Here is a 25,315-nt window from a genome sequence, read left to right on the forward strand (position 1 = left end):
TAAATTATTTTATCTCTCCCATTAGGTTTGAAAGTTCTCAGGTTCTTGATACTAACTGGCATGGCTCCTTGTGGATTTCCCTTTACATCCCACTGTACAAATGTGAATCACCACCATATCACCCTGACATTTACATTTACATCATTGTTTGCACTTGCCAACACAATTTTATCATCTCTTTATTTAGCCCAGTGATGTAATCACGTCTACCATCATCCTTCAAGATTTCCTGAGTGCTTTCTGCTTTCATGGCCCTCCACAATTTACCCACAGGAGCATAGACAGAGATGTCATTCTGTTAATCCACTTCACTGATTCTAAGGATAAAGGCCACAAATATAAATTTCTGTGTGTAGCAACACAGTTTGGATGACTTGGTTGAAACTGAAACACAACTAGTAAGGCAATACCATTCTTCTCTGCACCATAATACTGTTCATAGCTATTATTATCTATGAAGACAGCAGAGGGAATCTCATCTCTGAAACAATAAGAAAATGCACGTTGCACCCAGTAGAGTGGCTGAAATCCAGAACACTGACGAAACAAAATGCTGGCAAGGGTGTGGAACAGTTGAAGCTCTCCTCCATTACAAAGGGGGACAGAAATTGGTACAACCATGGTGGAAAATAGTTGGCAGTTTCTTGCAAAACTAAACATACTCAGATCATAAGATCCAGCAGTTGTGTACTTTGATATTTGCCCAGATGAATTTAAAACTGAGGTCCACACAAAAACATGCACATGGATGATTTCAGCAGCTTTGTTTATGATTTCTAATACTTGGAAGTAAGCAAGATCTTCTTCAATATAGTATAGAGAATGTAGTCTGTAATAAAGGTTGAATGGCTTGTTTTAAAGTTGTAAAATATTCATGCTTGAAATTTCAAACTCTTTATACTGTTTCCTAGGAAATAAGATGTCTCATCTATACTGGGGATCATGTCCAGGCCTGGTAACAACTGGCCAGAGCTGAGTGGCAATGAGTCTCTGCATTCCCCAGACCCCACTACTCCCTAAAGTCCAACCTTCATTTCTGCTCCCTGTCTTATATCAAGAATATACTTATTGGGTTCCCTTGGTGTGAAGGTGAATCATGTAAATGCTGCAGTCAGACTTGCTTTGGTTTAAATTCTACCATCTACTAGTTGTGTAAGCTTGGACATATTTCTTTCCTTGTTCATTCTGCCCTTTTGTTTTCTCCTTATAAAATTATAATTCTAACTACTTTGTAGGGTTTTGGGGAGAATTAAACATGATTCTGACAGCAAGTATATAGCTCAGTACCTCCATAAATTACCTGCTATTAAAGAAAACACAAATAAGTTTAGATGAAATTCCCTGTACTGCCATCTCTTGGAGGTAACCTTGGGCCAAGGTGTAGGACTCAGAGCCTGGAAGCTTCGCCTATGTCTGCCGCTGGGGTCTGGGAAGAAGTGAGCTGAGTGTTATAACTCAAAAGACATTGAGTCTGTTTGCTAACATTCTCCTCCAAGGCTGATGATAGTTTACCCATGGATGCACATTAAAACCACCTGGGTAACAGTTTAAAAACTAACAATTCTCATTCCTTACCCCATACCCTGTAAATCAGGATCTATTGAAATGTACCTAGATTTTTTTTAAGGTCCCACTGTGATTCTAATGCACAGATAGGCTTCAGAACCACTGAACCATGGCACAAAATGCAGGAGGCCTATCCAGCAAGACTCATGAAGAGGTCTACATTCTTTCTTTTTTTTTTATTATAGATGGACACAATACATTTATTTCATTTGTGTATTATTATATGGTGCTGGGGATTGAACTCAGTGCTTCATGCATTCTAGGCAAGCGCTCTGCTCACTGAGCCACAATCCCGGACCCGAGCTATACATTCTTAAAACAAGCAGCTTAGGAAGCTTCACAACTCAGAAATCCCTTGTTCATCTAGCAGAAAATACTGTTCTAAACATGCCTGCCCTGTGGTTACAACAGTTGCATATTTAGAAAAATATGAAGACAAATGTTTATGGAATGTGTTTGTGTTTTTTACAATACTGGGGATTGAATCCATGGTTGTTCCACCACTGAGCTACCCCTGTAGACCCTTTCTTAACTATTTATTTTAAAACCAAGTCCCATTAAGTTGCCGAGGCTGGCCTCAAATTCAAAACCCTGCTTCAGCAGGGTTTAAATTCTACCCTTTTGACCTTGACATGACCTGTGAGTCAGGCTCACAGTAGCTGGGATTACATGGGTGCACCACCACACTCCATGGAATACAGTATTTCTTAAAGTGTGTTCCCATGGGGGTTATTTTAAATACCGGTTCAGGTGCACTTACATAGATTCAGGAATAATAATTTTTAAACTTCAAAACATCACTGAATTTAGCAATACCATACTGAGTAAACAAGAAGTAACAGATAAGACTATTTGTATTTTATACTGAGGTAACTTTAAATTGCTGTAGTAAAGTCCTAAGTTTCTACTTAAAAATGGCAAAATCATCAATGGTTTTGCATGAAATGTAAAGCAACATTCTTAAAACAACACTCATATATAAGTTAACTTCCACTCCAATTTGGCTAATATTTATTAAACTACAGTAACATATCTAGGATGGCAAAAAAAAAAAAAAACCACTAGTCGTTCAAGCAATTTTATGTCAATAAATAAAATGTTATTGTAATTCTTAAGTAATCTAATATGCAAATTAATTCAGAATATTTAAGTTTAAAAAACATTGTTAAGCACAATTTAGGCAGAGAGATAACTAATTTTGGAAAGGGGGCTATTTTAAGGACAGGTCCATATTTTTTCAGGTCACTAAATTAGAATTCCATTTGTATTTAAATATAAATTTAGATGTGCTCTACTTATTTTAGCATGATTTTTTTTAAGGAAAGAATATATTTGGATCACATAAACAAACCAAAAAAAATTACATAAGAAAACATAATGTAACAATTTTTGTAAGTACCTAACATGAGCATGTGCTTAACATCTAAAAACAAAAGGTACAATATTGGTACAAGTGTGCATTAGAGAAGTCTCTAATATAAAACATTTAAAACGTGAAGAATACTTGATTTTAAAATACAGAGAATAAATGTTAAGATAGGCACACCCACAATTCTTACAAAAACATGCTTGAAAAGATAAAATTCATCTGAACACTAATTTCTCATATATACAAAAGCTATAAAATCAATCAATGGATATTGCCTCCTGCTTTTGCACTGTTTCACCACTGATTGATATGAATTCTGAATACACAATTACTGTTGTTTTTCATCTTTCTGCCATTTTCTATATAGAATGCATCTACCTAAAATGAGTAGAACTTAAAACATCAACATTATTTGTATTACAGTCACTTCCTTATGTTATTTTTAAAAGGCACTATATTTAAAAAATAATATTACAACAAATAGTGCTTTGGAAGATCTGAAATTCCAAATCAATGTGTTCCATCAATCATAAGTAGAGTTAAGAAGCCCTAAATTAAAAAATATATATATACATACGTATATATAAAGTTGATGTATTTAAAGATTATAAAATTGGTTTATTGTAAAAGCAATTCAAGAATAACCAGTTAAAACCTTATCCCCCTACTACCCAAACAACCAAAAAACGTTAAACACTTTTACATTAGGAACAAGAACATAAAACAAGAAGGACCACATCAAAGCTATGATTCAAACTCAAAAAGAGAAAGGACTCTTGAATCTCTTCCAGGTCACTACAATGGTATGATAAGATCTTAGCACTATGTCAGGTACACAGCACTGCTACAACACTGAGGTGTAACTGGGCAAATTAAATTTGGGAGAAAACGAAGACTATGTGTGTGCAATCCTGTATGTGCCCTGATATGTCCTATAAAGAATGGATCTTTTCTGTCCCAGATTAGACTTTGTATAGTGAAAAACAAAGAGAAAACAGTAGAGGAAGGGGAAATCCTACCAACATCTTCAAGGGATACCAAAGCATTAACTATATACTGACTATCAGAAAATAAATTAAATACAGAATCTTTAAACATCACAAAATCTTGTAATACTGCATTAAGCTCTTCCTTTTGAGCTGATTGTTTGGGTACTGAAAATGTAAAAGTTTGATCAGCAGTAACTACTACTGCTGTACCATTTTTTGACCCATTAGTGAATATATTTGGAGCATTCATGATAGGTGTTTTTCTTGTCATTTTTGGAAAAACTATAGGATGCGAAGACCAAAAAGACAATAAAGGATTAGATGGTAAGTGGTTATCAAATGAAATATTAGATTTACAAATGATTACTGCCCAAGTATTTCACTCATTATCTAACTCAACAATTTGATCCATAGCATATGGAGTAATAATTTTATTGGGAGAAATTCCAAACACTCCCTTTGCTGCTTTTTATTCCTTTGAGTATTAATTGTCCTACAGCCTCAGGATACCTAATAAGAATAGTGTTAGGAGAATAAGATAAATGTATCCACAATAATGGACCTTCTTGCCAAAATACTCCTGTAGGAATATTTTTTTGTTGGTGTTACAATAAATAATAAAGGCAAACTTATATCAATTCTATCCAAATGCATATTTTCCATATATGTTTCAATGATTTTTAATGCCTTTATTGCTTCAGGCGTTAACATGCAGGGTGAATTTGGATCTGATGGACCTATTAGGATAGCAAATAAAGGTCCCAACTCTCCCATTGGTATGCCTAGATAAGGTCTTATTCAATTTATGTCTTCTAATAATTTTTTAAAGTCGTTCAGTGATTTGAGTTGATCTACTTGTATTTGAATTTTTGGTGAATGCACCATGGTTGAAGATAATAGAACTCCTAAATAATTAATTGGAAAATTTAATTGTACTTTATCTATTGCTATCTCTAGGTTATAATTTTTTACTAAATTTGTAAGTGTGGCATAATATTGTAGCAATGTGTTTTTAAGTTTATGTGCTAATAATAAATAATCCATATAGTGAAATATTTGTAGTTCAGGATTTTGATTTCTAAGTGGCTGGATAGCTTTGTTAACAAAAATTTGACACATAGTTGGGCTGTTAGCCATCCCTTGAGGGAGTACTTTCCATTCATATCTCTGATAAGGAACTTCATGATTTAGTGCAGGGATAGTAAATGCAAAACCTGGACTATCCTCAGGATGAATTGGAATTGAAAAAAAAAACAATCTTTAATATCTATAGCTAAAACATACCAGGTTTTTGGCAAAGCAGACTATTGGGGAATCCCTGATTGAGCAGGTCCCATAATAAGCATCTCATTATTAATGGCTCTTAAATCTTGCAATAATCTCCATTTACCAGATTTCTTTTTAATGACAAAAATCGGAGTATTATAGGGAGATATGGAAGGTTGTATATGTCCCCCCGTTAATTGTTGTTTGACCAGGTCATGGTCTGCTTGTATCTTTTCTTTAATCAGGGGCCACTGAGAAACCCATACTGGTCTTTCTGATTTCCAAGTAATTTTTATTGTCTCAGTGACCCCTTCTGAAAACCCAATCTATGTCTATTTATTCCTTGATCTATTTGAATTGGTACTGCTATACCTTGTTCTTGTTCTCCTAATCTTTTTTCTTTCCTAAAATCTTGTCTAGCCCTAATAGTGGGCACATTTGCATTGCTATTATTTGTTAATTGCAAACCTAATTGATCTAGGACATCTCGTCCCCATAAATTTATAGGAAGATGATCCAATAAATATGGCTGTATAGTTCCTTCACATCCTTCAGGATTCTTCCAATCTAACACCATTGCATTTCTATGGGGATTAGTTGCCACTCCTAGGCCTCAAAGTGTTTGACTGCCTTGTTGTAATGGTCAATGTTTGGACCATTCTTTATGAGATATGATGCTAAGGTCTGCATGTGACCAGTAGCCCATTAAATTCATATCCTTGAATATTTAGTTTTAGCATTGGGCGAGAATCTAAATTTAAAGACAGCAGAGACCAATCTACAACTGTGGAGCCTAATCCCCTGGAACCTCTTTCTATTGTACTACTGGAAAATTTATCATGTAGGCTGGGTATTATTAATAACTGTGCTATTCTGTCTCCTGATGAAGTTACTGATATACCCTTTGGAGAACTAGCTATAATTTTTATTTCACCTTCATAATTGGGATCAATTACCCCAGGACTTATCATAAGTCCTTTTGTAGGAGAAGAACTGTGTCCCAATAATAAGCCTACTGTTCCTTGGGGAAGAGGTCCTTTTACTCCTGTGGGAATGATTTGAACTCCCATCTCTGGTGTTAGTACTGTGCTGGTGGAGGTGCAGATGTCCAACCCTGTGCTCCCTCTGGTTCGTCTGATGAGAGATCTGATGGATAATGTGTCCTGGGCACTACCCTGATGGTGTTGCTGGGTTCCTCCATGGTGTTTCTGGGTTCCTCCAGTGACCCGTATATTTGAGGTTGTGGGCTATGTACTTTATAAAGAAAAGAGGTTTATATATTACAGTTTGGGAAGCTGAAAAAATCAAAATCAGATGTTCTTATTAATTCAGCCTCTGATGAGGGTTCCTTCTTTGGCTATATAACATCATGGCAGATCGCATTGTTGCAGGAATACAAGCAAAAAGGAGAGAGCACATGATGAGCTAGGAAGCCAGAGACTGTGGAGAAGTCTTACTCTTTCAAAATGACTCTCAAGATGCAAGAACTAACCAGAGTCTCTTCTAAGGGCAGCATCTTCATGTCTCCATTTCTGAGGGCAGTGTCCTCAGTGACCTACCACTAGCTCCACCTCTTCAAGGTTACACCATCCCCCATATCACCACATTCAGGAGCAAGCTTCCAACACAGGAACCCTGGGTGGACAAACCACAGCTAAACTAAGCACTTGGTAACTGAAGCTTTGCACTCAACGCACAAAACTCTCACAGTGGGGAGAAAAATCTGGAACTCCTGAAGAAGCCCAGTAGATTGGAGAGGAATCAATGTCCTATAAGCATCCAGAAAGTACAAAGGGAAAGAATTAAGCTTTAAGATGATAATAGTTGTTCTCAATTAATTTATTTGGCAATGATAACCAAACACCTTGCTGGATTAACTTTTACAGAGGAACAGGGGAGGTTGACTGCCTGTACATGGTTCCAGAAAAAAAAAACATTAATGATAAAGAGGGAGAGCAACCAAACACATCAAAAATGAGTGCTTTTCTTTTTTAAGATCATCTTTTAGCTTTGATTTCAGTGAACCCTAAACAATGATCCAAGACATTACCTCTGTTCATCCTGATAAGAGCTGACAAGAGTCATGGAGACCACTTGAAGCCCTCTGCCTTCCTGTTCCACTCTGACCCAGGTTGCTGACATAGAGATCTGCAAATGGATACAGGTCCTAAATGGCAGGCATCAAGCAGGGTGCCAGGACTCAGAATAGAACCCTTCCCTCCAGGAGGCTACTGGAAGTGACAAAATGCAATTGATGACTTACACCCAATGGGACACTGCTTCACAGAATGCCATAGAGCTCAGGAACATATCCAGCCATACTATCTAGACCCTCCCTGCATGTCCAGGTAATGCAGTATACTGGCCACAACCAGAGACTGTGTCACAAGACTGCAATTCAAATCTTAGCTCTGCCATTTACCATCTGGGAGATCTGGGCGGCTCCTCAATTTATCCACATCTCAGTTCCCCATCTGTAAGAACTAGGGAGTGATGATGTCTACCCTCTGAGATTATAGTGGGAAGTAAAAGAATCTGTACATACAAAAGTAGCTCATATTGTGCCCTGGATATGTAACCACGTTCATCAATCTAACCCAATTACCCAATGTACAAATCACATTCATCTTTGCCCCATTTATTCTATCTCCAGCTAAAAGAAACGTTATGAAAATGAACTTTACCCTCAAAACTTTTCTGCCAATTGAGTGAAACTAACCTTTAACTTCCACCTCCCAAGGGATGGCTAGTCTGAGATCTTTCCACCACTGTATAGATTTCTATTCACAGAGTTTCCTTACAACCGCTTAGGGAGGTGTGATCCCAGCTAGAAGCCTCATGGTCCTGATAATAAAATTAAAATGTCATCACTCTGGACAGCTCTGGTGGGGAACAAACGGCTGCTTTTGTGGATGAAGCAGTCACTGTCCACAGGAAAACAGCTTCCCCACATCCACCTGCACCCAAAAGTCCTACCTAGCACACCGCCCAACAATTCCCTGCAAATCTGTCTGACCATGCAGAGAAGTGTAAATGGGAATGTCAGCACACATGAAGAGTCAGTCGCAACAAGGCACTTGGGGAAATAGATATCAATAAGGATGTTAGCAGATCAGACAAAGTACAAAATGAGTGATAAGATCAGGGATAATTTCAACAAGGGGGTAGTTGAACACTCTATCCTTGAAAGAATCAAGTGTATACTCACCATAGGATTGAAATTTGAAAACAATCAGCAATGCAGATGTAGATGATTTCAGTAATCCATGCTCTCTTTAAAATGAGGCTTTGGGAGAAGAATAAGATAAGTGTGAGTTTTTCATTTTGTGTCCAGAACATGATATGATGAAAGGAATATATGGAGCAGGTGACATGCGTATTTCTTCCACCATTTCTGGGAGCATGTTTTGAAACCCTATCATTTAGAGTTTGGGGATAAAAATAGGTGTACCCTGGGTTTATGTATATACAGATGATGCATGAATAGACCATAGGGTGAATAAAGAAGATAACAGGTTACTATTTTAAATAATGGATTGAATTGATATTTTCAAAAATACAAGAAATCTGGTATTCACATACAAACATTCAATCCAAGTAGTTATACATGTAGTGGTAATATTAGGGTTACTAATTATAACCAACTCTGTTTGAGTTTTGCTTCGAAAATGATGATGGAATTCAAAAGTTATGTAATATAAAAGAAATCTCATGAAAATGCAAGTAAAGTTACATGGAGAAATACATGGGATCTGATACAGGGAGTGAATGAAAGTGAATCATATGCATATCAATTTGTGAATTGTGGATGAAATGATACATCCTATGATGTATATATACTGAAGAAATAGGAATAGAACAAATTTGAATAAAAATTTAATTCAAAATACACATCATGTCCCATATGAATATACTTTCATTGATGTTAAACTGGGTCACTTGCTGTAGAAATATTAGGGTTAGTACTCAATATTCACTGAAGTTCATTTTGAGTATTCCGAAATGAATATGTATGTCAAGAAAATGAATGTTTCTGAAAAATATCTCCTGAAAAATTGATTATAAATTCACGCAGATGGACATGAAAGAATCAAGGTAGTATAAGTATATGACACATATAGTTCATGTTTGCAAATTCATAATATATATATATATATATATATATATATATATATATATAACACATTAAAATGTAATAGTATGTATGCCAATCGAAATTCATAAGGGGATATATATATCCTTCACATATGTACCCAAAATATTCATTTTAATCTACATTGTTTCAGGTCTAAACTAGTTGAAGTATAAAGCTCACCACAGCTTGAATTTTTGGTTACCTCAGTGAATTGGGGGGCAGTGATCTCTTCAGGAATTCGTATTTACCAAAGTGAGAGTACTCTCAAAAATATACCTGTGATGGCAGTAGGATTATGTATATGTGTATAAAAATATACATTGTGACCCAGGCGACAGAGACCGGGAGTCAGGAAGTTACATATTTGTTAATTTTGAAAATTCTTGGAGAAGTAAAATGAGAAAATATGTCACAGGTTTTATTATATGTATCTCTGATGAAGCAAAAGGCAATTCCAAGCATACATCATGCCTCTTATCAAATGCCTCTACTTCTATTTTTAGGATTATTTTTATCGATGTTAGGATAAGTAGTCAGAGCCTACAAGGTTATGGGTTAGTGTCAGAGATTCAATATTTCAAATGGCAAAATGGAAAATGAGCATAATACATATCGGAACACGTGGCACATAAAAAGCTTCCACTGTCATCCACCACAATGCCTGGACATTACTATCACCCCAAAGAAGACACAATGAGAGGAGAAGAGGAAAAAAAAATCTGTGAATGCATATCTGGAATTGGAAATTCTGAGGAGCTCACAAACTTGGATGTGGCAGAAGAGATCCCAAAAGTAGAGGACAGGGTAAACATTCCACAAACATGGAACTTTGCTGGCCTAATGACTTCTTGACTATCTGCCTCTGACATTCGTCCACTAGAAATATAGCTTTGTGTTTTAGCTTTCTTTGAAGTGAGATCATGAAAGCTTGGTCTGAGTCTATGTGAACAGGAGGACATGGGTTCATATTTTCCAATGGAACAGGAGGCAGCAGAACTGAATCCTCTCTATGCAGGTAACTGTGGCCGTTGGGGTATGAATGGCTCCCTGGGTGCATTGTGAAGCCTTTGGCTCACCGCCCAGTTTTAATTTCTTACAGCTTCCCTGGAAAATTGGTGTTTGTTTTTGAAATACAAAAAGGCCAACCAGGACACAATGCTGGAGGGAGCTCTGCCATGTGGGGTGAGTCAGGGTCTGAAGGCAAAAACAAAAACTGGGCCGCTACCCCATATATCTTTCCCACTTGAGCATAGCAAGATATTTTTGAGCATCGCACAAAATCCTCTCCCCACAACAACATGCCTTTATATTTTCGGCTCTCCTGGCTGCACCTTGTCAGTTACATGTCATTTGGAAGCCAATGACAGAACCACAGGGGCCCACCACAGATGTTGGATCACACACCTGCACTCCATTGCTCCAGGCCCAGTTCCTTGCTGGCTCCTACTCACTGGCATCTCTGTTCTTCACCATGGTCATGAATTCCACTCAGTCAAAAATGGCACTGGCTTGTTGAATCATGATGAGCAACAGGAGATCTAAAGGTTCTCCAGGGATTTCTGGTCATGGGATTCTCAAAAACTTCATGGTATTGGCCTAGCCATATTTCAAGAATGAAGAAGTTGACACTGTGGGTTTTGATTCATTCAGGAGCCATTAAGTGTTGAGGAATCTCCTTTCAGTAAAAGCTCTGGAGATCGCATGCAGGCAAGGTTCCCAAGGAGTGGCGAAAGGTCACAGGAATCCAGGCATATTGGGGTCTAAAATATGAGGTTCCTGTGAGTTTTGGCTCTCAACTATAGCTGAAAAGGCTTTCACAGCAAAATCATGTGAAATCCTGGCTGAGATTCCCAGTGTTGTGGAGAAAGCCACCCTCGGCCTAGATCTCCGTTTCCAAAGGCTCATCTAATGCCTGGCCTTCTAAAATCCCAAAACAATTCATAGCAATAGGTCTCTGATATCAATTCCAGGACTCAGTCTCTAATGGCATCACACCATATTTCAAGCTGAGGTGGACCCAGTCATCTTCCAACCACCACACAAAAGACCGCTCTTCCAACAAAAACACTCCCACATGGACCTCATCTTCTTCCATACAGACACTCATCATAACATTCTGGCTGGGGTTTCTATAGGGTGAGCAGTCTTAGATGGTGTGCAAAATAAGCTCTCATGCCCATCATATGCCAAATGTCATGGTGGCCTGGACACCCTTCCTGAGAAACAGGATAGATTAAATGGTCCTGTAGTTAATACTGCTCTGCTTCTCAAATTAGAGGCCTCCTGCCTACCAGGGGTAGATTCTTTATGTGTACTGGACTCATGAAAAAACCCAAACACCTGTGTGCTAGTTACTGGAGGGCGTACAACAACTCATTTGACCCAGAGGATCCCTGTTCTGACTTCATAGGGGTCAGCAGCCTGACCAGAGGAAGGCAAGAGACTTCATCCAATAGTACACTTCTTTTTCACACTTTTAGATTGGGATGGACATATGGGATTTTTCTTGAGTTTCCTGGGGTGCTGAGAATGTAATTCACAGCCACACCCAGGGCCAAGAGTCTGATTCAGACACAGCTTTTACAAAGCACTTTATTAAAAGGCACAGATTAGGCCTCTTCATTTCCATTTGAATCTGTTTTCTTGAGGAGTTACAAAGGAGTGCCCTAAGGCAAACACCTCCCTGACATTCAGGGGAACAGAACAATAGGGAAGAAAGAAGCCTGGAGAAAAACTTTTCTTTAATTGAACACTGTGGCACTGGACAGCTCCTAATCATGCAACTTGGGTTACTATCTGTCCACGCAGGGATTCTCCAGAGAGATCCTGACCAGTCATGCTAATTTTTGAGTTTTCTAAGATGCTCGGCATGCCCTTCAGCAATCCAGTCCATGGCCATGTCACAGAGCTTGAATGTGGTACACATCTTGGACACAAAACCATGAACCCCTTCAGAGAGTGGCCAAAATTCAGGAAGAATACAGGAACTTAGGATCTTGGTAGGTGTAGCCCATCTGCAAGGCAAGTAGCAGTCCATTCATAAATTGGCCATGAGGAGTCCTGCAAAGTTTTCCACTAGACAGGAAACATTCACGGCTGCATTCTTCTCTCTACTCTCTTTAACCACAAACCCAGTGGGATCCACTGACATAAAAAGGATCACTAGTTAACAGTCCATTTCAAACCAACAACAAAAAAAAAAAAAAAGAAAAAAAAAGCGTTTTTCCTTCATGTTCTCAGAACATGAGACAAAACGACAAATTGAAACACACACCCACTGAGACACACAAACCACCCCTGTATTTGGTCTGCATCTATCCACTCTGTCCTCTCACTGGTGGGTGAAAATATGTTCCCCAGCAGTGGCCTGTCCTGTCTCAGCTCTGGTCTCCTTGGCCATCTCTGTGTAGTTGTCAGGAGCCAGCAATGAGCCAACACTTCTTTCTCAGGAAAGGCCCCTGTTCAGACCATTCAAGGCTTTTGACTATGCACACATCACTAGGTACCAACAAAGAATGACTCTGGCCTTGGTAGAGACAATCAAGTGAGCCCACTAGGAGTGGAACTGCCTCTGGATGCCTCGCCTCCTGGATCCCAAGTTCAGAGAGTTCCATCACCAAGGAAGTGAGGTGAGGTCACTTCCTTCAGGGAAGTGAATGAGGTCACTGCCTTGGCAACCACTTTGTCCTAACAGTTGTTTCCCAGGTGTGTTTGTGTGTGTGTGTGTGTGTGTGTGTGTGTGTGTTTCTTTAATGACCCAGGACTTGAACATAACATGTTTTGACTCAAAAATGGTTGTTTGTGTACCCTATTCAAGTTAAACAGAACCTGTATAGGTATAACACACATTGTTATAATCAGTCCTGAACAAATGTTGTGTCCCACATTGTCACTTTCTGCCTTACAGAAAGTGGCCAGAACCACTGTAAACCTCCTCTTCCTTTTTTCATCATCATTTTCTCCTCCACTCTCCCTTCTGTTTTCAACTTGGGCAGTCTCCTGTAGTCTGACAAAGAACTCTGGATCTACTTTTTGTCCGTCTTCAGGAAGGCTGAGAAATTTAGGTGAGCTTTTGAAGCAGAGTTAGTTGCAGGTTAAGTGGAGAGAAATAAAAGGCACCATTTCGTCTTTTCATTGGTAACAGGGGAAAAACTCTGTAGGTCAGCCCTGGCAGGCCAGTGCAGCTGTTCTAACCCTTCTTGCCTCTAGTTCACCATCAAGTTCTTCTTAGATTGGACACATGTAATGTTAAAGCTGGAACAAAGCCAAAAAGTCTATTTGTTTCATGTTCCTTATTTCTGATATGCAAATAGTGTCTTAACCAAAGAACAGAGAGAATATCTTGCTTGATATTCATGGTCCAAGACTGCTTTTCACTACTTAATTATCTTCTCTAATGCCTTTTCAAATAGAACACAGGTAAAGTGTATGTGAGTGTGTGTGTGTGTGCACACATGCGTGCACATGGGTAAGAACTAGAGAAATGTGTAAAATTTGTCATGATTTAAATAGCAGCATACCATTATTTTCAGTTCTCCTAAAAGCATTTGTTTGAAAGGGGCTCTTCGTATAAAATTCTCTTCCCATACACACTCTGAATTCAGTAAGGATTATTTATGTCTTGTCATCTAGATTTATAATTTTAAAATTCCTTAGGACTTGCCCCAAAAGTTTCTATAAACAACCAACTATATTTTTTCTTTATAAAAAAATGAATGTGGAATGAACATAACACTCTCTTGTCCCTCATATCTGCTATATTTATCTGACCCTTTATGAACATAGAGGCTTACTGAGTACACCCTCACCAACCTAGACACATTTCCATTAGCCTGAGGCAGATCCCCCACCCAGTGGCTTGAATGGAGCACTGAAATCAAAGAGGGCCTCACCACTCACAGCAGCATCTCCCCATGTACCAGAATATCCCTTGATATATCACTGGGAATCATTCTAAGACACGGGAAGTCCCAATTTCAGCCACTTTGAGAACAGCTCTCCATTCTTAATACCTGAAGTTTCCATGCAAGATATCTGTAATGTTTCATTGCTCTAAACTGTTCCCTTTTCTGAATTTCCTTGAATGTACTCCAACCCTATCCTCTCACATGGCCCTATGTCCATCCTTCTAGATTAAGATGTACAGCCATCCAAAAAGATTCTCCAGCTTACCTTTTGGTAACTCCTCTCATATACTCTCCAGTATATGATCTGGAAACCACTGATCAGTTTTCTGTTTCTATAATTTTGGCTTTTCCAAAATGTTTTATAAATGAATGATTTTATTCAGTTTTTATACTTAGGATAATACATTTGAGATTCATCTAAAATTAGTATGGCAAATAAATAGTAGCCTGACTCAACTTCTGATGACTAGTTTTGAGGTTCAATAGAGGGGACCTATAATTTGTATAAAGAGGGAGGTAAGAAAATAACACCAACTTAATGATTATTCGAGGGAGAAAGATCCAAAATTTATAAATGTAGATGAGCTTATAAAAACTAATCAAATTGTGGAAATCACACATGTAATCGAATAGAGGAAAAAGAATCTCCAGTACTACTAAAAACCACCTGCCATACTAGATCAAATACAGCAAGCACATCCTTTCAAATGCACAGCTGAACCAAGAAGAAAATAAGTGAATTCTTCAGTAGGGTGAAGAAAGAAGAATAGAGTGTTAAGCAAGTGCTAAAGTTTCAGTTGCCCTAGAGTTTTTTTTTTTTAATAAGAACATAAAAACAAAGGTTTAGACCTGCGAAAGAACATAGGAATTGGGATTCTCCACACAGAGAAGCACTTCTATAATACAATTCAACTTCTGTAATGGGCTAGGGTAAAAGGAAAAAAATCTACTTTCAACAAAGAGAGCCTGCAAGAACAATTGGTTTGTGCCAGCCTTATTTCTAGATGAAGATAAAAAAGTTTCCCCTGAGACTTCCTACAGGTTTGACTTAAATTTACACAACTTGGCAGGGTTTCAGAAACCAGCAGCAAGAACTTGGAGTGCATAGGTCTTTAGAGAGCCCCAGAACTCCTGGCAGAAACAAAAAAAATCCCTATGGAGAAGTACATTCTCAACAAAGGTTCCTGAGGATTCCCACAGAACAACCTTAACTGAGAATGAGCTCACAATCAAAAATTATAAAGTATGTTAGAAAACCTCACTGGGGGAAATGGTCAGTAGCAAAAGAAATAAAAATGAACTCTCCCTTCACCCAGAACTTCAGATGTTGAGAATTATCAGATATGTTTTATACCTAAATTTAAACAATTTAAAAATCAAATTAAAAACTTGAACATGAAAAAACCTGGACAGGGAAAACAGTATATTATATGCAACTGATTAGAGAATTAATTGAAATGAAAAAATTGAAATGAAAAAACCTGAACAGGGAAAACAGTATATTATATGCAACTGATTAGAGAATTAATTGAAATGAAAGATGACTCTGGAATAACTATCCAGACAGGAAAACAGAGGGACTAGCAGACAATATGAGTGTGTAACAACAAAAATTTAATGATATGTCATTACATTAGAGTTAGGAAATGATAGAAAAGAGAAAACTGGGGAAAGAAAGTATTCACAAGATAATGGCTAGGATATTTTTTCTGAAATTGATGAAGGATATGAAACTTCAAATTCAAGAAACATAATGAATACAAAACAGGTTAAATAAAAAGAACATCTTTCATTGTTATGGTTGAACTCATAAGGGGAGGGAGACAGCAACAACTGAAGAAAGTCTATAGGATAATATTTTCAAAAGGTGAAGGAAAAATGGAAAAATATACTCTGCCAAATTATTATCTGAAATGAAAACAAAATGGAGAATTTACCAACAAATTATCCTCTTAGAAAGAACTTATACAGTTTGTATTTCAAATGGAAACAAACAAAACTCAAGGGATGAAGCATGAGAAGGAAGATGATTTGATAAATTACTAAATATAGATAAGTAAAATAAAATAATAGTGTCTAATATGTGTCTTTATAAACATAGACAATAAAAATATAATTCTACACCCTAATAAGAGATGGTACAAGTTTTATAAGATTTAAAGCATTGTAATGTTTATGAATTGTTTTCCAGGTGAGTAAAATTAAAATTTAACTGTAAACTTTTAGTTAGATATCCAGAGTTAAATGTTGGGAGGCTGAGACAGGAGATCACAATTTCAAGAAAAGCCTCAGCAGCTTAGTGAGGCCCTAAGCAACTTAGAAAGACCATGTCTCAAAATAAAAAAAATGGGGTCTGTGGATATAGCTCAGTGGCAGAGAGCCTCTGGGTTTAATTCCCAGTACACAATAAATAAATAAATAAAAGTTAAAGAATCATTGACTTGGAAGTAAAAGCATAAAGTGTGAAGGTTCTTCAAATATCCCTGATGGTTAAAAAAAAAAGGCATGAAGTCACCCTGTTGCAAGAGAGGCCACGCTAGCCATAAGTCAGGTACTCTGTGGTGTTCCTGGTGTGGGTTTGTGAAGAATCTGAAGGGCAGTGGGGTTCTTGTGAGGCACACTGCATGACTTGAGTGCAGTCAGTGAACTTTCTCTTCTCTCCCACCAAGAAACCCCACAGAGGGGCTAACTAGGACACCAGAGGGTTGACTTAAAACCAGGAAAGCATTTTGCAAGTGTTCTGACCTACATGGGTAAACCTGGAGGAATGTCCTTTCTCTCACCTCAGTACTGGATGAAAGAATTGCTGTTGCTCCTGAGGAGGTTTGTCTCCCTTCCTGTGGCTCCAGCTCAATACTCAAAGCACTGAGAAGTCCAAATGTGGTGTACCAAAGCAGACTTCAGTGTCTTTACATCTGTTCTGTGTTCTATATTCAAATTCTTCTAATTTTCAATAATCCTAATGACTCAAATGAATCAGCCACCTCTTGTGAAGTCACACACAGGGTAATCCAACCCATGTGACCTTAAATGAAGTTGCAGAAAACTTTCAGAAGTATGGCAATACCACAGTGGTGAGCATAAGTGAAGCAATTCCCAACACTGCTTTTCTATTAAGGAAGGTTCTGGAATGGCCATCTGATGATGGTATGCTGCCATCCAACCAGACTGGAAGGTTGGAAGTGTCTTATAAAACAAAGTTTCCTGAAGAACCTCGTTGTGATGTTGCTGTCACTAGGCTGAAGGCCCTACGAGAGCACTAGTGCTTGGTGCCCTTGCATTATTTGAAGGTGGAACAACATATGAAGTTCAGAAGACAAAAGTGAAATAGAACTTTTCTATTATGAGAAGTATTGCCCTAAAATACAGCTGCACTTCATACACAGCAGTAGTCATAGAAGCAACTGTTACAGTCAATAAACTGAACTGTGTTATGCTATTAGCTTGGAGATGGAATTTAAGGTAGGACCAGGTTTATGGTATGTATTAGCCAAATGCAGGCTTACTGAGTGATAAGTCTAATGAAGCTTCCGTAGGCATATCAGTTATACCAGGCCTCAAGCTTGGCAGAATTGCAACTTCTGTCTTCAAATTATGATCAACTTAGCAGAAAATGCCTTGCTGTCCAATCTTTAAAATGTGCTTGCCCTTTCTATCAACTGACCTGCCTGATTTATGTCTTCTTCACATCTATGCCCACACCCAAACCTTTTCAATGTGTAAGAAATAAAGAGAGACTAGGTAACAAAATACTGAGCATCACATAGAGAATTAAAATCCCACAAGTCATGAACAACAGCCTAGACCTTCTGTGGTCTATCCCCTCAGTCAGTTCACATGTTGCTAGTAAGGCCTGTGTGGCTGTTTGCCTGCTACTTTATGTTTATATCTCCCACATTTAAAACAGTACACATCAGGTTTGTGTAACCGTTGATTTTGTTGGTCTTTGTCCAAGTCTTATGATGATTTCTTAATGTCTTTCTATAAATTCTGTTTTGTTCTGCTATGAAACTTCCATTGAGAAAATCACAAACCTCTAGTTGAAAAGTTCATGTAAAGTCCACATTGTACAGAAGCACATATCTTTAGTGTCTCCAGACAAAAGAAAAGTCTTAAAGTTTAATTTCATATTTGCACTTTTGGGCACAACTTGAAAGAGGTACTAAAGAAAAAGTTGGAGTGAACCATTGAACCATTAAATATTTTTAGCAAAATGTGTTTGCCTTCTGCAGTACATATGCCCTTTAATTTTGTAAATATTCTTTTAAAGTAGAGATGATTTGTGGCTGTAACCAAAATAATACTTAATCATAATTTTTTTTAAAATCCTGTAATTTTTTCCAGATCTATTGAAAGTTGTTTGCCAACTATTTTTGTTAGAAGTGTAACTTTTTCCCTTCTCTTCCCAAACTCTCTTGCAAAGATAGAAGTGAATTTCTACTGTTTAATTCAGCAGATATCTAATACTTTATATGCTGTTGAGCTATGTGATATAATAGCTGCATGTTTAATAGTGTGTTTTGCTGTATAACCCATAAAATGATGATTTATATCGATGTCAGTTCATCTGTATACATGTACTACTTGGAAAGTGTTTATTTGTGATTGTAGTCCTGTGGATGAAATAATTTCTCAGTGTCCTCCAACTTGTAAAAACTTACTACAAGAGTTTACGCTCCTCAGGAAATAATGAAATAGGAAAAAAAGAGTTAAGGATCACTACTAAGTATATGGAAATATAATGTAGAACTTCTAAAATACAAGATGGAAGATATTGAATTTTAAAACTTGATTTGAAAAAAAAAAGATGGGGAAAAGAAAAAAGGTAAAGGAGGATAAAATATAATACAAAATTAAGTGGGAAGCAGTAATTCCAAAAATATCAGGAATCACAAAATGTAAAAGGACTAAACTTTCTTCTTAAGAAGACAGGGATTAGATAAAAATTAAGACCAACTACACAATATTTACAAAAGAAACACCTTAAATTTAAGGATATGAGACAATAAAAGTAGGTAGTTGACATAAGGTATGCCAGGCAAATATTAAGCAAAAGAAAGCAGAGGTCATTACATTAATAGGAAATAAAACCCCAAACTTTGAGCTGAGAATATAGCTCAATTGGTAGAGTGCTTGTCTTGAATGCCCAAGGCCCTGGGTACAATCCCCAGCACCCAAACAAACAAACAAAACCCCCAAACTTTAGACAGTTTTGTTAAAGAAAAAAAATTACAATGTAAGGATTAAAGGTTTAATTTACCAGGAAGGTATAACATTGTTAAACTGTTAGGCCTTTAATTACACAGATTTGCAATATATAAAACAAAAATTGATAGTCTAACAAGGAAAGATTGAAAAAAATGTACATCACAATAGGATAATGAGAACAGTAATCATTCTAGCAATCTGATAAGCCACAATTAGGGTTTCAGATAAAACTTCTAATTAGGATAAAATGTAGATTCCCAAAAGTGTCAACCCACACTACTTATGTGGATTTAGCAAGTGGTTCTTACAATGTCCTTATATAGTTTGTCATTTTATAATGTCCTTTTCTGGTGAACAAATTTCTCTTTGCCAGGAAGAAACATTTTAAACCAAACTATTGGAGCTGGAGATTTAGTTTAGTGACAGCAAACTTTCCTAGGATGCAGCAGGCTCTGGGTTCAATCCCCAGGACCACAAAAACAAACACAAATAAAATAAATCAATCTGTTGATCTATTTGTAAATAAATAAACAGTCATCACAGTAACCATTGAACCCATTTGAATCTTCGATACATGAAGATTCAGAGCAGTTTCTTAGACTGGATCTGTGAGGTACTGTCTTTCTTTGCTTTTCTCCGTTTTGAAACCTATATTCATTACCTCCTTTCCTTTTTTTCAATCCTGACCACCTCCCCCCGTAATAATTTCAAATCAATACTAATGAGTTGCATGAGGAGAATTGTGTTGGTCATTGAGAAAAGATGTTTCTTTACTAATTGTGTGCTAATAGCTTGGAGGCTTTCCAAAAAGAAAAAAAAAAAGCCCTCTCAACAGAAGCAACTTTCTCTCACCCGCTCCTAACTGTCTCTGAGGATCAAAGCACATACTGCACTGTGTTGCACAAACTCAGGGTCCTTGGCTGAATGCCCTTAGAGATGCTGGATTGTAACTGAGCAATCCATTACCATCTCTGACTCCTCCTTACTTTGTACTCCTAGAAAATGGGGACAGTTACCTTGTGGACCATAATAAACATGAGATTCTGAAAAATGCCTGGAAAAGTTCCTGAGTAGCTGTTATTAGGAATACTCTTCTTATCAGTATTATGTTAATCATAAGTATTTGATTGCTTCCAGCAGAAAAATAGAGACTCCCTGGAAACCAAGGCAGGACTGGGCTGAGTTTTGCTGCCTCTGGTTTGAAAGCTTATAAAAGACTTCACTTCTGTCCTTTCTTTCTTTCTTTTTTTTTTTCGATAATCTTGAGACACGTATTTTCTATCTACTGTTGTTTCAACGGTCCTCTTGAATTGATTCTGCCCCATATCATTTCAGCATATCCCCTTTGTTAACCTGTAATATCATGATGGCTGATATTTGTCAGGGGCACTTGTTTTCATACTTTTATATTCAATGCAAGAAAATATAAACTCTTGAAGGATAGGTAATTTTTAGTAACTAGAGATTTTAATAGCAGTGCTATTTTAATTCTCCTAGTTATTTTGTATTAATTTCTTATAACTATATCCAGATGTCTATGCAGTATATAGAGCCTATGAACAAAATGCTGGCAACCATTTGGTAAATTGTCTCTGAAATTTTCTTTCTCTGGACTTAGTTTTATTCATTCTGAAAGTAGCAACCCTTTGCTTACAGTAGAAACATTTTAAATCATTGGTACTATGATACCTAATGTCACTGATACTAGAGTAAATGTCAGTTTGAGTAAAAGATACTCTGAGAATCAGTGTGAATTCAGCAGGTAATTTAAGTTGTCTTCCTGGCCAGGCACAAATTGAAATACAGAAAAATTACATTATCCTTATGTCTTATTTGGTAGATTTTCTTCTTTGGTCTGATTTCTTTTTTGGTTTGTATTTTCAGGCTCAGCTATGTGAATCATGCAGAAGATCTGGCCTCTAAGCTCCTACAGTGTTCCCCATAGAACAGACTATCAGCACAGGCTGCCTTGAGCCATGAGTATTATAGTGACCTTCCCCCATGGCTATGGGAACTGATAGTGAGTATGACACATCTGCATATCCAATCAAAGTACTTTACTATCTATAGAGAACATACATGAGGAGAGATTCATTTGCTTATGTTTGCACAAACACAAGATCATGTATATATGTGTTTGCATTTTGTGTGTGGGGGTGGGTAGGTGGGGGGAGGGAGAGAGAGAGAACAAGCACGTGAGTGCACAAGAGCAGGGGTGGGGGACACACACACACACACACACACACACACACACACACATATATATATATATATATATATATATATATATATATATATATATATATATTTAGTGGAATCCTGCTATTCAATTTCTAGCTTACCAGACACAGGAAGAAAATGGATTCCTTCTTTGCTATCTCTGCTCTGCAGTCTGCAGCTGTGCATCTTTGTATTTGATTATGTGTCTGTCCAAAAAATGATCTGAGCAGTCATAAAGGAAAAAAGGAAAATATGATTTACATATTTAGTGCTTTATGCATACAGTACTATTTTAACTGGCTGCAGTACACAGCGGAGAAATGATTCATTTCTGTTTAATTCTCAGAAACCATATTGGTTGTAACAATGACCTTAAAAAGGACTGCTACTCAGTGAGCTGAGGAACAGAGTTGGCAATTGGCTAATGCACTGAATTGACATGTAAAGACTGAAGACATGTAGTTCATTTTAACTGCACATGCTCTTGCTATTTGTACAGACAGCTCTTCTCTAGATCTTTTAAAACAAAACACATTCCTGGGTGGGTTTGTGTTTTGTTTTTACAAAAGTATTCTTTTTTACACAGGCTTTTTCAATTACATTTAAAATATTTGGGAGAGGATTTATGGCTGGGAGGATCTCAGCTTTCTTCCCAAGTGTGAAACAGAATTCTTGTGAAATTATGCAGAACACTGTTGCAGTAGGAATATTTTTGTTCAATGGTGATGCATTTTTTTAAATGCCCATTATATTTTTTCTCATACTCTTCTGATTGCCTTAAAATAACATACTGCCTCTGTGCACAAATATTTGTGATATGTATATTAATCCTTGTGTATACAACATTTACAGTAGACACAAAGCTAATTTCCTTTGTCTCTTAAATTTTAGTTTTTTCCCCTCCTCTTTGCAGCACTGGTTTCTCCTTTACAGTAGCCCTTTACTTTATAACTAAACCCCAAGTAACAACTCCTGTTGAGTATTCCTACCCTAAATCTTTTTGCTATCCCACACTTACTTCCAACAACTTTTTTTTACCTGAAAGTGACTATAGATATATTAATCTACTACTCTCCTTGTGTCTAGCAAATTCTCATTAACATTTCATAATGTCCCTGACCATATTTACTCTATATTCTACTCTACTTCCTTTCTAAAAATCAACCCACTGCCCATCATTATAACAGTCATTCCCCCAAATAAAAAAAGAAAACATGAAATTTCTATGGAAAGTAATGATTTTGTGACACATCTTACTATACTGAGGAAAAAAAAAGATGTATATAGGCTCATTCATTTACTGCTCACCACACTCAAGCATATGGCTTGTTTTCCCTCTTTTGTGGAACTTGTAACTTGATATCACTCCTCCTTTGTGACATCTCAATCCCATCTGACTTGATGATTGAGTTTAAGCCAGGATTTTGATGGTCTAGGAATTCTGAATTCTGTAGTAATATTTTTCTGCTAATATGGACTTATTACCCACTTGCCACTTAGTTTATCAGCCAGTGGTTAAATCCAGTTTCTATCAGTGAGTAAATGCCTACACATTTATCAGCCAGTGGTTAAATCCAGTTTCTATCAGTGAGTAAATGCCTACACATTATCACTCCACAGCAGACTGCCAGTGGAGACAGCCTTGTCCCCATCATTAACAAGCACAATGTATGCAGAACACAAGAGGGGAATTAAAACCACAAAAAATACCTCAGGGTGGTATTTTTAATATGAGAATTTAATTTGTAATTTCACAGATTAAGAATTTTGGCTGCATTAATCCCTTTATCAGCTCACAGCAGGATATTTGCAGAAGCATAACCATAAGACGATATTCATTGGCAGAAACACGTCTTTGCATAACGTTAAACATCAGGAGCAGTGAAACCTTTTGAACGGGGGAGAATAAAGATGAAAAATCAATATATTTTTAAGGCAAGATTCTACTAAATGCCTCCAGTAACAATTTTGAGTTACAGAAATGCTATTTCTGTGTCTAGAAGATAATCATTATGAAGCATAAATCCAGTCGCAAGCAAGGACAATCCCAGTGTTAAATACTATAGTCATTTCCATTTAGAACAACGCGGCTGTACTTGTAAACATGTTTACAAAACAAAGAATTCCCCGGTTCATAGACTTTGAGCATTATTTCTTTAAGTGAAGTGACTGGTTTTGGTGACTCTCTTGTCTGGGTTAATATTATGCAGACTACGTTTAGAAATTCTTAAAATTAAGTTTCGTGTTACTGTAGTCTTATGAAAGTTCTCCATCTGACTCCATGGCAGCCACAGTAGCAGCAGCTGAAAGCCCTCAAGTACTTCTCTTCCAAGGGGAGTTGGAAGAAGGTCCACATGGGAGGAAGAAGTGTTGCAGAATCAATAAATGGATTGTCTTAGCAACCAAGTCATTGTTCAGACTCACCAATTCCAGGAATCTCGCAGTCTTCATCAGCTCAGACTGCTATGACAAAATACGACAGAGTGGGTATCTTAAACAATAGGCACTTATTACTCACAGCTCTGGGGATGGGAAGTTCAACATGAAGGTGCCCACAGAATGATTCCTGCTGAGGTCTCTCCTTCTGTCTGGCAGAGGGCCTGCTTGCTGTGTCCTCACAGAGTAGATAGAACACTTCGCTCTTCCTCTTCTGACAAAGCTACTAATCCCATCACTAGTGACCCACCCTTCTGACCTCCTTTAATCCTAACCACCTCTGTAGGCCCCATCTCCAAATAACATCACGTTGAGGTTTAGGGCATCAATACCTGGATTGGGAATGGGACTCAAATCGGTCCATAGCATTCTCATTCTCTAAGGTGGCTTATAGCCCTAAAAAGAAAAACTTATTCCAACAAGTAGTACAACCAGGTTAAAATAAAAGACTATAGGCATGGTGACACATGCCTGTAATCCCAGCCACTCAGGAGGCTGGGGCAGGACAATCCAAAGTTTGAGGCCACTCTCAGCAAATTAGCAAGGTTCTAAACAAACAGAGTATGAGACCCTGTGTCAAAATATGAAGGACTAGAGATGTAGTTCAGTGGTTAAGTGCCCTTGGGTTTAATCCCCACTATCATAGTAATATAATAATCATAATAATCATGATAATTTTAAAAAGAAGGTGGGGAACAAAAATATTAGTGCCCCTTGGCCTTCTTGGTGTGCTCTGATCTGTCAGACCCTTGAGAAGAGCATCTGGGTTATTGTAGAATAGGTACTGCAGGGAACGGCAGCTGTTTCATAGAATTGTATAAAAAAATAAAGTGTTATGCTTATGCTAGATTCTTATTTGCTTTGGAAGAAAACAATAATGTAATATCTTTGATATTTGACTATTCCTAAAAACTCATCAAGTTACTGATGTGAATGGAACTTTCAGGTTTCTTTATCAACTTAGAGGCCCAGGCAGTAGAGTACTCACAGAGGTCCACCTGCATGGGTCATTTCACAGAGGCTTTACCCTCAGGAGACAAATCTCAGAAATGGCTGCAGTTATACAAACACAATGTGAAATTATACAAGTTCTAGTACTTATAGGTCCTGAGGGGTGCACTGCATGCCTGTAGTACAGAAGTCAGGGAGCACAGTCACCAAGAGGAGGGGACACTGAAGTCAATACCTTTGGGTAGTCCAGGGTTTTCTTCCAAACAGA

The 25,315-nt window shown here is 37.5% G+C and overlaps 1 protein-coding gene across 1 annotated transcript in view; it reads left to right on the plus strand.

Moving 5' to 3' along the window:
- Window positions 1-24,163, plus strand: part of LOC143387693 (nucleolar complex protein 2 homolog) — a 78,428-nt gene extending 54,265 nt beyond the window's left edge. Inside the window, 1 exon segment of the mRNA XM_077108126.1 lies at window positions 23,915-24,163. Within this exon segment, the coding sequence (XP_076964241.1) occupies window positions 23,915-24,163 (249 nt within the window).
- Window positions 24,164-25,315: the final 1,152 nt, after the last annotated feature.

Source organism: Callospermophilus lateralis, unplaced genomic scaffold (assembly GCF_048772815.1).
Source record: "Callospermophilus lateralis isolate mCalLat2 unplaced genomic scaffold, mCalLat2.hap1 Scaffold_148, whole genome shotgun sequence".
NCBI classification, from domain to species: Eukaryota; Metazoa; Chordata; class Mammalia; order Rodentia; family Sciuridae; genus Callospermophilus; species Callospermophilus lateralis.